We start from the raw sequence: 12,699 nt of genomic DNA, 5'->3' as shown, positions 1-12,699 counted from the left end.
GTGTGAACCCCCACTCGGTATCCAGAATGTCTTCCACCAAGCACGGAGTAACTTAAACGAGGTCGGGGGGATGGGTGTGTCACTGCAAGGAGAGGAAATGAAGGGACAGTGATGTCAGGAAACTCCGTGTGCACAGTGACTCCTGCCAGCTCCCAAGGGAAGTCTAGGTGGGTCAGAAATGGCTGGGAGGTGCCAGGGGAGGACTGTTGTACACGCCCGGGTGACAACAAAGGCACTCAGAACTTACATACACTGTTTATAATCCAGGATGTGTGTTCGGATAAATAGAGAACGTGCACATTTAGGGGGAGGCTGCCATGAGGTTTGGCTTCCAGAAGTTGAAGCTGGCAAGGATTTCATGACCCTGCGAGTCTGCCTCCTGCCCACAGCCTCCCATGGCTGGCCTGTGGTTTAGAGGCACTAACATTCTCATTCTGCCTCCACTTGTGTGACACTGAGATTGCATCTGTTTACAGCTGAAGGAAGGCAACAAGGTGGCAAGGGGTTATCACACTGAGTGGACAATGTTTAGTGAGGGGTGACTAGGTCCCACTGGCAAGAGGTGTCCCAGCTGGTTTCATTGACAAGGTAGCTTTCAACCTGGGTCTTCATGGATGAGCAGGGGTTCACAGAGGGAAGCTCCCCTTGGTGGGTCTAGCCATGGGAAGAGAAGTTGAGGTAGGAGTCAGTGCATGATAGTCTTGGGTGGGTGGGTAAAGATGAATCTGGACAGGAGTGATCAGGCTGCAGCGGGTCTGGAGCCAGGCTTGTGGCAGGTAAGATTGCCTTGCCCTTCTCTCCACAGCAGTGGTTCTCAAGTGAGGGCAGCTTTGGGTCCTCCATCCCCTCCACTGAATACACAGTACTGTCTAGAGACTTGGTTTGAGACAGGGCTTACTCTGTAGTCCAGACCCACCTGGAACTCAGAATCTCTCTGCTTCTGTCTCCCAAGTGCTAAAATTTCAGGCACAAGTGACCATTCTTGAAGGCATTTTTAATTGTCATTATTACTGCATGCTCTGGAAGCTGTGGATGCTGTCCGTATCTCACAGTACATCACTCTAGGTATCTTATTCTAGGTATCTTACACTTATCTGGTCCAACCAAGATAGCTGTGTTGAGGATTGTCCTAGGGTTTTGTTGCTGTAAAGAGACATCAGGACCATAGCAGCTCTTATATAGGAGAACATTTAATTGGGACTGGCTTACAGTTTTAGAGGTTTGGTCCATTATTGTCATGATGGGAGACATGGTGGCAGCATTCAGGCAGACATGGTACTGGAGAAGGAACTGAGAGTTCTACATCTTGATCCTCAGGCAGCAGAAATGAATGCCATACTAGGTCTAGGTTGAGCTTCTGAGACCTCAAAGCCGGCTCCCACAGTGGCACACTTCCTCCCACAAGGCCACACCTTATGTAGTGCCACTCCCTATAGGCCTATGGAGGACATTTTCATTCACACCACTGCATGACCCCAGTCTAAATGTTTGTCTTGGAAAATTTGATATAAATCATTTTAAACTGTTTATGGACTAATTGTGGGCTTTGAAACTTTTAAGTGTTTTTTTTGTTGTTGTGTTTTTTTATCCTATGTTGTAAGTGGTGGTGGTGGTGTGTGTATGTGTGTATATGTGTATGTGTGTGTGGCATTCCACAGCCTGATTGTGGAGGTCAGGGGACAGACAGCATTCAAGAGTCGCCCTCTATCCTCTTCGAGGGCAGGCCATGCTGAGCCCCATCGGCACCTCTGGCCATCTCAGGCTATATGGAGGGCTGAGAGCATGCAGCTGAGGAATGATGGGGAGAGCCTCAGACTTCACACAGACTTGGGCTGAACAGTCTGTGGTGCTGCCCTTCTCAGTGGTGGCCGTGTCTTACCGCCCCACCCCACGCCCAGTAATATCACTCCATTCTTATGCTTACCAAGGGTTCTGCACACCCTACCCATCTGTGGGAAGCACTGGGTGGTCTGGTTGGCAGAACAGGTGAATGGTAGCTTATGGTCGGGGAGTGCTACTCTAGGTAGGATTTGGAAAGCTAGTCTGTGATGTAGTGAGAGACTATCACATATGGGCCACTTGCAACTATGCCGTTCTTCATAGGGCTGAGAGAGCAGAAAGTTTTATCCCATAATGCTGTTCAAGGTGAATGGGTTGTATCTTTCAGGAATGGCTACAAGTTTCTCTATTGTTCTGCACGTGCCATTGGGATGGCGGACATGACGAGGGGCTACCTGCACTGGGTCAACGAGAGGGGTACAGTGCTTCCACAGGGCCCGCTTCTGCTCAGCCCGAGCAGCCTCTTCTCCGCCTTGCACAGGTACTGCCCAGCCGGCCAGCTCCCCTGCACTGACTTGCCGGCCAGCCTTGTTCTTCCTCTTCCTCATCACGAGGTTAGCAGGATGAAGTAGCCTCTTGGTCTGGAGACATGACTCAGCTGGTGAATGTTCTTGCCTTGAGCCCTAGAAGCCATGTTTTTATTGAATCATTACAGATTGCTCGCACAAGGCACCAAAATGCATTAATAATAAACTCTGAGTCACCAATAATCCATTAGTCTTGCATTAATGTAAGAAATCATTCCCTTTGGTGTCATCTGATCAAGAATGATCCCAGGTTTGGTTTTTATGCTTCCTTCTTCTGTCTTACTGTCTTCTTGTCTGTCAGTCCTATGTCTGAGTCTGTGCCTGCCAGACTTGTGAATCTCTCCCTGTTTGTGTATGTATACGCATCTGTTCCTAACCAAGGGTTTCTGCTCTGTTCATTGAGCAGCACAGAAAACATCACTTGAGGAAGGTGTGAGGGAGACTTTATAGAAAATATTTAATGGAGCTTTACAAGGGCCTAAGTCACTGGCTCCAACTGACCCTGACTGACAAAAATAACGAATATCGTTGCTTATTAAGCAATATCTAAATGTTGTACTCAACATTTATGGTGGATAAGATGGCTTTCAACCCCTGTTTTTGCTGTTTTTAGGAAATTATTGTAAAATACAAATACACACATGTTACCCTGGGTCAGAGGCATAGAGAAGTACATACATTAAGATTACAGCTATATATGAACTTAGATTGCACAAACTGATTACATGGAAACTGCAAAGCAAGTAAGGAAGCTGTTAAATTATAATCTTAAAGGCAGATCAAACAAACAGGCTGAGCACACAGTAGGATGGCAGTCTTCGATCTTAAGTGACCTCAAGGTATATTACTAACTCTCGACTGTGAAGTCCAGCAGAAGTTCCAGTGTCTTAGGCTATAAGAGATGTTGTCATAAGATTGCATCTCCATGTAAAAGGGAAAGAAGACGGCTGTGGTGGCAGAGACAGTCTGTCCCTGGGCCCCACTGGCCAATCAGCCTTGCCAGTGAGAAACCTTGTCAGGAGGACGCCATAGGTGGATAGCACCCGAGGAATGACCCCTGAGGCTGACCTCTGATCTCCACACTTCCTAATGCGCCCACACAGATGTGCATGCATGCATACACACTTGCTCCGGAGCTGGCTTCTCTGAGCACAGTCATAGCCCAGTGCTTCCTTCCCACCCTCAGGAGCATCCGAGCCTGTCAAACCCCACTGCTCGGCTGGCTGTGTGGCCCTTCCATTACAACCTCCACAGGTCTGTTATGGTTTGTCTAAAAATGCAATAAATCTAGAGACCAGTTTAGAGAGAATTAATAACAATGTAATATAATCATTCAATTCAAGAGTCTAGTCTGTTTATTAGGATTCTCTTCCCTATTTTATTTCAAAGAGTTTTTATAATTTTAGCCAAGAAGGTCGATTATATCTTTGTTATATATATTTCTAGATTCTTGATGTTTACAAATTTAGCTAAAAACACTATTTATGTGATTATATCTCCACCTGTTTCTGATGAATAAGCATCCACTGATTTTTGTGTATTGCTTTGTGTTTGTCTATTGACTTTTAATAGTCTTCCTAACTTCTTCTTTTGATAACTCACCCCGACTCTGTGTTACTGGGACCTGTGGGATGGGTCTGTGTAATGGTGCTTGCTGCCAAGCCTGCTGAGCTAGATTTGATTCCAGTGGGAAAGAACTGATTCCTGTAAGTTGTCTTATGGTCTCTATGTGATATGAATGTGTACATGCATGTGCATATATGAAAATCAGTTCATTAAATAAATGCATAAGGATTATTTCTGCATAAATAATGACCCTCTAAAATTCTAATTTTTATAGCCTTCATCTACCTTTTCTTCTGTTATTCTCTGGCTAATGTCAGAAGCCCAGCACTGAACAGCAGTGCTTCCGGAGACGGTTGTTTGACTGCCCATAGAATGTCTGCAGAGGTCCATATGGGAGTGTCTCACCATGTAGCCCTGCTTTGGCCTGGGACTCAGTAGATAGACCATATTAACCCCTGAATTTTTGGGTATCCCCAGGCCTCTCCCTTCCCAGTTCTGGGATTACAGGTGTTTGCCACCATGACTGGCTTTTTGAAGTAGGTTTTTGAAAAATCTTTTTCTATTCTTGATATAAGAATTTTTATTACAGGGCTAGAGAAATGGCTCAGCAGTTTGGAGCCCTTGCTGCTCTCGCAGAGAACAGTCCTCCTTTCTGTAATGACCCAACTCTCCCACATTGGCTCTCTTTGTATTTACAGATGTCCCTGGAACTTTGCCTGGGTGTTCACCCGTGAATGTGGCCCATGCTAACACAAACTTTTATTTCTGAGGATACTCCTTGGCCATGGCTGATCCTTTACATTTTTCTCGTGCTGAGAGTGAGGGTCATTCTAAGTTGTTTTCCTGACTGCTGGGCCAACTTTGTAGCTTGCACATTGAAAACTAGTATAAAATTTTAAATTGCTTGCTTTGTGTGTGTGTGTGTGTGCACGTGCGTGCATGTGAGCATGCCATGGTGTGTGTGTGGAGGTCAGAGGACAGCATGCAGGATGCAGTTCTCGTCTACCATGTGGGTTCTGGGGAATGCACTAAGGTAGTCAGGTTTGGCAGCAAGCATCCCTACCCACTCAGCAGCTTTGCTGGCTTTCGGATCACTTCACTGCAAGCAAGGCATAAGACTTCCCATGCTGACCACTTGTTTGTTTGTTTGTTTGTTTGTTTGTTTTAATAGAGAAGTGATTGAAAAGAAGCCAGAAAAGTTCAAAGTCCAGTGTTTGACAGACATCAAAAACCTGTTTTTCCCAAACACAGAACCCTTCTATGCTGCTTTTGGGAACCGGCCTGCTGTAAGTACACCCGAGGCGTCAATGGAGCCACAGACACGGCCCTTGGTGCCAGCAGTTTCCCTCAGCCATGGGAAGCCAGCCTCATCCTAAGGCTAAGTGATTAAGTCCCATCACGTGCGGCCTCTGGTCTTCTTTGAAGGCTGGCCAGTGACTTTGAAGCTGGTGACCTGGGCCACCACTTGCAATTGCACATTACTTGTTAGATTAGTAAAGCGAGGGCACTGTAGGTACTGGGACCGCCATGATGGGACCACCATGCCAGCCTTGCCTGACGGCAGGGTTGGGTCCAGCACCTCCAGTCTGAAGCATGCAGTGAGGTTTCCTTGGCTGAAGGAAATGTGTGGAGATGATGTGAGTGACCCAGGCTTTCTGGAAGGTTCAGTTTGAAGCCTGCAGAAATGGCAGATGTGTTTGTGAACCACACTTGCTAGGAGGTTCTGCATTCTATAGATCATAGCCGGGTATTAGCTACTCGGCTGGAAAATTCTGCAGATTATTATGAAATGAGAAAACAGGATAGAAAATAATGCTGAGGAGTGCCAGCCAGCCGAGGTGCAGTGCCGATTAGTGAAACTTGGATATTACCACATTTGGTGAGAGATGGCGTGTGCATGTGCTTGTTTGTACGGTGAACTCCCCACCTCCCTGACATGTTACATCACCTCTTCTAAACATAGGATGTGTATTCCTACAAGCAAGTGGGAGTGTCCCTCAATAGGATCTTCACTGTCAACCCCAAGGGTGAGCTGGTGCAGGAGCATGCCAAGACCAACATCAGCTCGTGAGTATTATCTGCTCCTGATTGACTATGTGGGATGAGCCATTGTGGTCCATGTCGCATCACTCTTGGCTCTGCTTTTCATCTCATGTCTCATCTCATGGCGTTCTCACTTGTTAGCTCTACTAGGTGAGCTGCCACTCTGCCTTGTTCACTGTGATCTGTACCAAACTAGAAAATGCCTCTCGCTTGAGTGATCCCAACACTGTTATAATCGGGAGAGTTGGAACTGGGGAGTTGGCTGTAAGATTCCTCCTGGAGTTTACAAGTACCTCCCAGGCTTTTTTGAGCTGGGCATGGTCACAACTCACACCTGTGATCCCAGCACCATGGGAAAGCAGAGGCAGGAGGATTGCTGTAGGCTTGAGGCTAGCTATAGGCTGCATAGTGAGTTCCAGGCCAGCCTGGATGTCTGAGAGAGACCACCAAGGTAGTTTCTCACTTTGAAGATGGTTGTTATTTTGCAGCTAGACTAGAGTCCAGCGTGACTAGAGCAGTTCCAGATGTGAGGGAACCCTGGCTTTCTGGTCAGGCTCTCAGGCAGCTCTCTAGTGGGGAGAGGAGATGGAGCCACACCCTTCTTCTGTCTTGTAGTAGGTCAGGCAGGGCCTTTCACCTGGTAATGAGAGGGGTCCTCTGAGATGAACCCCCATCTTCAGGAAGCATGTCTACCAAGGTCCAGAACTTGGCATGACCTTTTCTTTCAATTGTGTGTGTGTGTGTGTGTGTGTGTGTGTGTGTGTCTGTCTGTCTGTCTGTCTGTCTGTGTGTGCATGCACAGGCAAGTACATGCATATGTTATAGAGTGCATGTGGAAGTCAGAAGACTGCTTCTGTGGAGACTATTTTCTGCTCCCCCCTTTATGTGGGTTCCTGGGAACTGGCCACTGAACACGAGCACTTCTTTACTGGCTGAGTTACCTTGCGGGCCCTTGGGTGTGACTGGCGCTAGCCAAGCAGGCGTTATCCCTCGGAACCTGGATGGACTGGAACATTTTTAAGTGAAACCCCACTGGGTGGAGCACTGAGCTAAGGGTTTTCTCCCATTCTAGTCAGGAAATGTGCAGTCCTTGCTCCAGGGAGCCCCAGGTCTGGAGGCTAGAATGGGCCACCCAGATAGAGCAGGCCCCACTGCCAGGGCACGTGAGCCGCACCAGCTTGGTTCTGGTACCTTCCACCGCCTGACAGGGGACAGCTCCCTGTGGGGAACCACCCACCCCCCATAGCCACAAACGTTAGGTCAGGAGGTATTTTAAAAATTGGTTTGTTTGTTTTACTCTCCAGCAAAGACATCATCCTTGGTGTGTTATTAAGGGAGGCTTCTCTGCCGTGTGCAGACACTGTTTCTCACGGGTCTCTCAGAGGCCCTTTATTAAACACACGTAGCCTTACTGAATAAGTCATTTCATGCCGCAGAACATACTAATTCCTGAAGTTGGGATTTCGAAAGCCCCCCTTTGGTTCTTGGCTTGAGTGGAGAGGGGCCCAGAGACCATCAGACAGAAGTCTGGGCGTGCAGGAGAGGGCTGGGTGTGTGTGAACCACTGTGGAGGAGCCTGGAGGTCTCCCAGGCTGACCCATGTAGCTGCTCTCCTTCTGCAGTGTGGGCTGTGGCTAGGCAGCGTCGTCCTGGGGGCAGAGGAGATGCCCCGAGTAGGGAGTGCTGGAAACCCCTGTGTGGTCCAGCCCCACACACTGTGAGGATGAAGGGGTTGAAGCTCAGGGAGAGCAAGATGCTTTCCCAGAGTCACACAGCAAGTAAGGCTGGAGGAGGCCTCAGGCTTGCTGACCAGGGACTCTTTCCTGAAGTGGAAGTGATCCCCCACGGAGTGATGGGTCTCCAGTACCTGCAGCTGAATCACTGTATGTTATTCTGTCTCTGATGCTAACCAGTGACACGGCTTTCATTTTCCTTCCCTCATGGTGGAGGAAGTCAGGGCATTGCCCTTCATGTGTCAGGCATGACTCCGTGGGCAGTGACCTCGCTGTTCTTTTACCTTCCAGGTACGTGCGGCTCTGCGAAGTGGTCGACCACGTCTTCCCGTTGCTAAAGAGAAGCCATTCCTGCGACTTCCCCTGTTCAGACACTTTCAGTAACTTCACCTTTTGGAGAGAGCCACTGCCACCCTTTGAAAACCAGGACATGCATTCAGCCTCCGCTTGATGCGACCAAGCATTAAAGGATAGGTTGTGGGGACCCTGGAGCTGCTGGGAAGGCTGATATGTGGCCATCTGCCTAAGAGAGAAGCGTTTCTCCCTCGACTCGCTCGCTCGCCCCAGGGTGACACTTCTAAGCATGGAGGGTGGAGAGAGGCTACATCTCATCCCATAGGCTGCAAGAGGCTTGGGTGCACTAGGAGTGTGCAGAGCAGCTCTCCGGGTTTAGCACACGTAATGCTGCACCCTCCCGTCCAGTCTGCTCCAGCAATTAGTTAATGTGCAATACGGGTGATGACCCCTTAGCAGAAGCAGGCAGGCCACCTGAGAGCTGTCTCAGTATCACTGTGCCCTTATCCCCTGGAACTCTGATGTGCATAGGGATCAGTAGCATCAGGGACACATTTCCATGACAGAGACATCCATGCCACCTTCTGCACATAGGCTGTGTCCCGAGTCTAAGTGAAGGGAACATGGGCCTCGCTGGGTCTCAGCCCTAGCCTTGGCTTTGATGTTTTTAGACGTTCCCTTGCAGTATTGCCGACTTAGTCTCACTTTAGGTGATAAGCTCTTTAATTGCTTGGGTTAAAGGTGGCCTGTGACGCAGCTGCATCTCTCCCCATTTCTCATAGCTCAAGGCTGGGCTATTTATGCCTTAATGCATCTGCAGCAGGCATTTCCTTAGTGTGCGCTGTCTAGCTCTGCGCAACTGCAATGCCTTACCTTACAAGGGTAGTCCCTAAGGCAGCGCGCGTGCATCCGCGGCATCTCAGCACCTTCTGTGTCACTAGTGTGGACTGGAGCAGCACTACGCCAACCAGGAAGGATGCCGCTAAAGAAACTGGTTGGTTTTTTTTTAAGAAACATAGTGTCCAGAAGTTAAATTATTTTCTTTGCAGATATTATTTATTTCTTTACCGTCACTGGGCTGCTGTTGTGAGCATCCTAGCCAGATCCTTAGGCTTATAGCTGTCATGAATGCATTAAAAGTTAAGTGTGCTAGACAATCCAAAGAGCCTTATTCTGGGGATGTCACACTCTGATCTTCTAGAATCTCCGAATCACTATTTTTTCTTAGTCCCGTCCCCCCCACAGTCTAAGGGCAAGAAAAAAAAAAGTAATAATTTGAGCAATGTTCTTTAAGCTGATAGAAGGTTGCTGTGAACTGTCTCAGAACAATGTGAAAAATGAAAAGTATTTTGCTAAAAGATTTGCTTTACTTTGAAAGTATTATTTTTTTTTAAAAGGGTGTTTTACTCCAGAGACTGAAAGATCTTTCTATTTAAATTTCATTGTTAGGGTCAGAGGAGACGGGAAGAAAAAAAAGGGGGGGGGGGAGGAAAAGATAGAATAGTTAAAAAAGAAAAAAGCAGTAGAATGGACTGTTACTCTTTCTGTGAAAGAAAACCTAGAGTCACTGCTGTTGTGGTCACTGGGCTCCGTTAAGGTCGGATGTGGTCCACATAGTTCACAGGAATGGAATGAAAGCCACTGTCACCTGCTGTGGGCTCCCACTAATGGAGGAACTTGGACTTGAGTGTGTGGCTCCCTTCTGAGAGTCAGGAAAGTCATTAAGCTCCTGGCTTATGACCTTCAGAGGCCATGGCAATCCTCTGCCACCAGGGTGGTTTTGTGTGTATTTTGATTGCTGTGGACTGTGTATGAGCTCATTGGCCTGCAGAGGTTCATGGCTATCTCCCTCATACCCAGGGGAAGCTCTGGAATCTCTTTTCAAATGCCCTCTGCAGCCTGAAGTCCAGGTGGCTTTCTGATGCCATGCTAGGACTTGAGCCAGAGTCTCTCGATAACCAAGGCTGGTCTACAATGCACCGTCTTAGACATACAGCAGTCCTTCCACCTGGCTTGGGAACCTAGTTTTGATATCCCTTAAACTTCCCTGTCACTCTACCCTGAAACAGAGCACACCTTCTACAAAACCACACTCTACGATCTCTGTGAAAATCTTCAGGAGCCCTGTCCAGGCAGTGATGTGGACGTCTACTGTTAGGCTCCATTGTGAGATCCAAGTGAGAGCTGCACCCAGGTTCTCAAGTTGCTTATCTGCATATGCACTTAAACCCAGGGGCCCCAAGGTCACGTGTTAGGATACTGTGTGGGTACCATACATTTCAAAGTTGCTCATGGAAATGAGCGACTCGCTCCATAGTGACATGTCCTCAAATGTCGATCCCACGTGATGAAGGAGAGCACACCTGGCACATCAGGCTTCTGTCGTCAGATGCTTCCCCTTTGGATTTCAGGTTCGGATCACTACTTCAGTGTATTTTATTTACAACATTGGCTGTGTGTTTGCAGATGTCGGTGCGATGATTAAAAAAAAAAAATCAATATAATATTCCACTGTGTTGTGCTTGATGCAGAGGTAGAAATTTCTGTAATAAACAAGATGGATGAAAGACTTCTGAAAATCAGGCATATGAACTTTAAATTATTTTTATAAGTTCTTAAGGTGCTCTTATTTTTTTCTGGTTTTTTTATATACAATACTTAGTCATTTACTTGAAGGGGGGAAAGAAACCCTTAGTGTGGGCTAGGGAAATGGCTCAGGCAGTAAGAGTACTTGCCGTGCAAACAAGCACATCCAAGTTCTATCTCCATTACCCATGTATGAAGCCTGATGACAGTGTGCACTTGTTATACCAGCGCCGGGGAGATGAGGACGGGTGGATGGATCCTTGGCGCTGGCTAGACAGACAGTCTAGTAGAATCCATAAGCCCCAGGTCCCAGTGTGAGACCCTTATCTCGATAAACATGGCTGACTGAACTTGAGGAGGATCAACACTGGAGGCCCTGCTTCCTACATGTATGGGCGTACAAGTACATGCACACCTGTCCAAGGGTCTGCACACAAATGGACTGGGAACACACATAAAAAGAATCCTTATGGTTATGAACCCTTCACTATGGGCGTAAAGACCTTTCCTGTTGTTTGAGTTCATACAGGTATCATACCAACCCCATTTACCCCTGAGAGATATGAATGTGCCCTTCCCACTTAAGAGAATGCATGTGGTCCTTGCACAACTCATATTGGATCATCAAGTTGAGAGATCTGTTTGAAATATCATGGCTCCTCCCTGGCCTGGAAGGAGTGTTGAGCCAGGAGGCACAGAAGAAGGTTCAGTACATAGTGTCTCACAGGTCCTGTTTGCCATGTTTGAGGTGTCTTTACCTCATAGACACTGCCCCCCCCACACACCTTTTGGGTATTTGTCCTTAGTTTTTCATTTTGAAGGAGTCCATCAAAGCCCTTGACTAGTTTGAGCTGAGGTTGGTCATATCCTATTAACACCGTGCACTAGCAATGGCCGGAGGCTGCCTACAGATTGCTGTGTTGGCCTTGGTGGTTATGGAGGGCGTGGAAGAGTATCGTCCTTAAATGCTAAAGGTACTGCTGGGTAAAAACCGAGGAGTCCAAATTCCAACAGGTCCCTGGGTGTCTGTAGATTCAACATGTTACAAAGCAGAAGAAACCCTTGGCCAGCTCCACAGATCTATGCTACCTGACTGCAGGGTCTGAGGCTCTCCTATCTGAAATAAAAACCGGGATAAACTTGTCTATAGGCCACTCATTCATATGTGTTCTTTCTGTCCTTTGACACCAGACCTCCACGGTGGTACCCAAGGCTCTCCTGTGTCCCCCAGCTCATACCCCCATGCAGACAGAATGAGTTTTCGGATGCTTAGACTTTCCCAGAGACAAGCTTTGTTCACCTGGGAATTTGAAGGGCTTGATCTGGTTTCAGAGAGTAACATTCCCATTTTGCATCAGAAGCCAAGAGCTAATGGGGCGTGGGGGGACTGGTCTTAACCATCAGCTCTGAGACAACTTTCGTGAAAGATAACACATATACGACCCCTGTGAGGTCCTGGAATGGAACTGTCACAGAGGAAAATTAAAGAGGCCCAGTTTTGAAACAAGTTCTGGGACCAAACACTCTTCAGCAGGCCTGTGGTCCCAACATCAGAGCTGAGACCCCATTCGACCATCTTTGTCTGTGTTGTCTATCATGGTTCTGGAGTGTGAACAGCATCATGCCCATTCCCATGAAATACAAGAGGTGACAGGCCTCTGGGTTTTTTCCTTTTCTAGTCAGCTTGTAAAATGATTCCATTTCTGCTTTGTGAGTTGCGAGGATTATAGGTGACCACCACATCTGGATTTTTTGTGGGTTCTGGGGATTTCAATGCTGGCCCTCTCATTTGTTTGGCAAGTGTATTATCCACTGAGCTATCTTCCCAGCGTCAGAGTCTCCGACAGTCTCATGAGGATAGCCTAGAACACTATAGTCAAGGATGACTTTGAATTAGATCATTACTGCCACCCCCCCCCCAAGTGCTGGGATTGCATGTATGTGCCACTATGAGTGTCTTATTTGGTACTGGGAATTGAACCAGGGCTTCATGCATGCTAGGCAAGTCCATGCCCTACACCCCTAGGATAGACTTTACATTTGCAACCCCTCTTTTTAGCCTGTAGCATCAAAGAGGATAATTATTATCACTTGTGGTACAGCCAGGCTTG

At 47.6% G+C, this 12,699-nt stretch overlaps 1 protein-coding gene across 6 annotated transcripts in view; it reads left to right on the top strand.

Annotated features, from left to right (window-relative positions):
- The window catches only part of Lpin1 (lipin 1), a 103,522-nt gene extending 93,038 nt beyond the window's left edge, over positions 1-10,484 (top strand). For 4 of the 6 annotated variants that reach the window (XM_021201460.2, XM_029540495.1, XM_021201463.2 and 1 more), the window contains 4 exons: positions 2,168-2,320; positions 5,104-5,218; positions 5,896-5,999; positions 8,000-9,499. In XM_021201460.2, the coding sequence (XP_021057119.2) occupies positions 2,168-2,320; positions 5,104-5,218; positions 5,896-5,999; positions 8,000-8,159 (532 nt within the window). In that variant the 3' untranslated portion in view covers positions 8,160-9,499. Of the gene's footprint in view, positions 1-2,167; positions 2,321-5,103; positions 5,219-5,895; positions 6,000-7,999 lie in introns of all 6 variants that reach the window. The other 2 variants (XM_021201458.2, XM_021201461.2) reach the window with 1 other exon arrangement.
- The last annotated feature ends 2,215 nt before the right edge of the window (positions 10,485-12,699 follow it).

Source organism: Mus pahari, chromosome 7 (assembly GCF_900095145.1).
Source record: "Mus pahari chromosome 7, PAHARI_EIJ_v1.1, whole genome shotgun sequence".
Lineage (NCBI taxonomy): Eukaryota > Metazoa > Chordata > Mammalia > Rodentia > Muridae > Mus > Mus pahari.
Note: the sequence above shows the minus strand (reverse complement) of the source record. Positions and strands in the feature narration are given on the sequence as shown.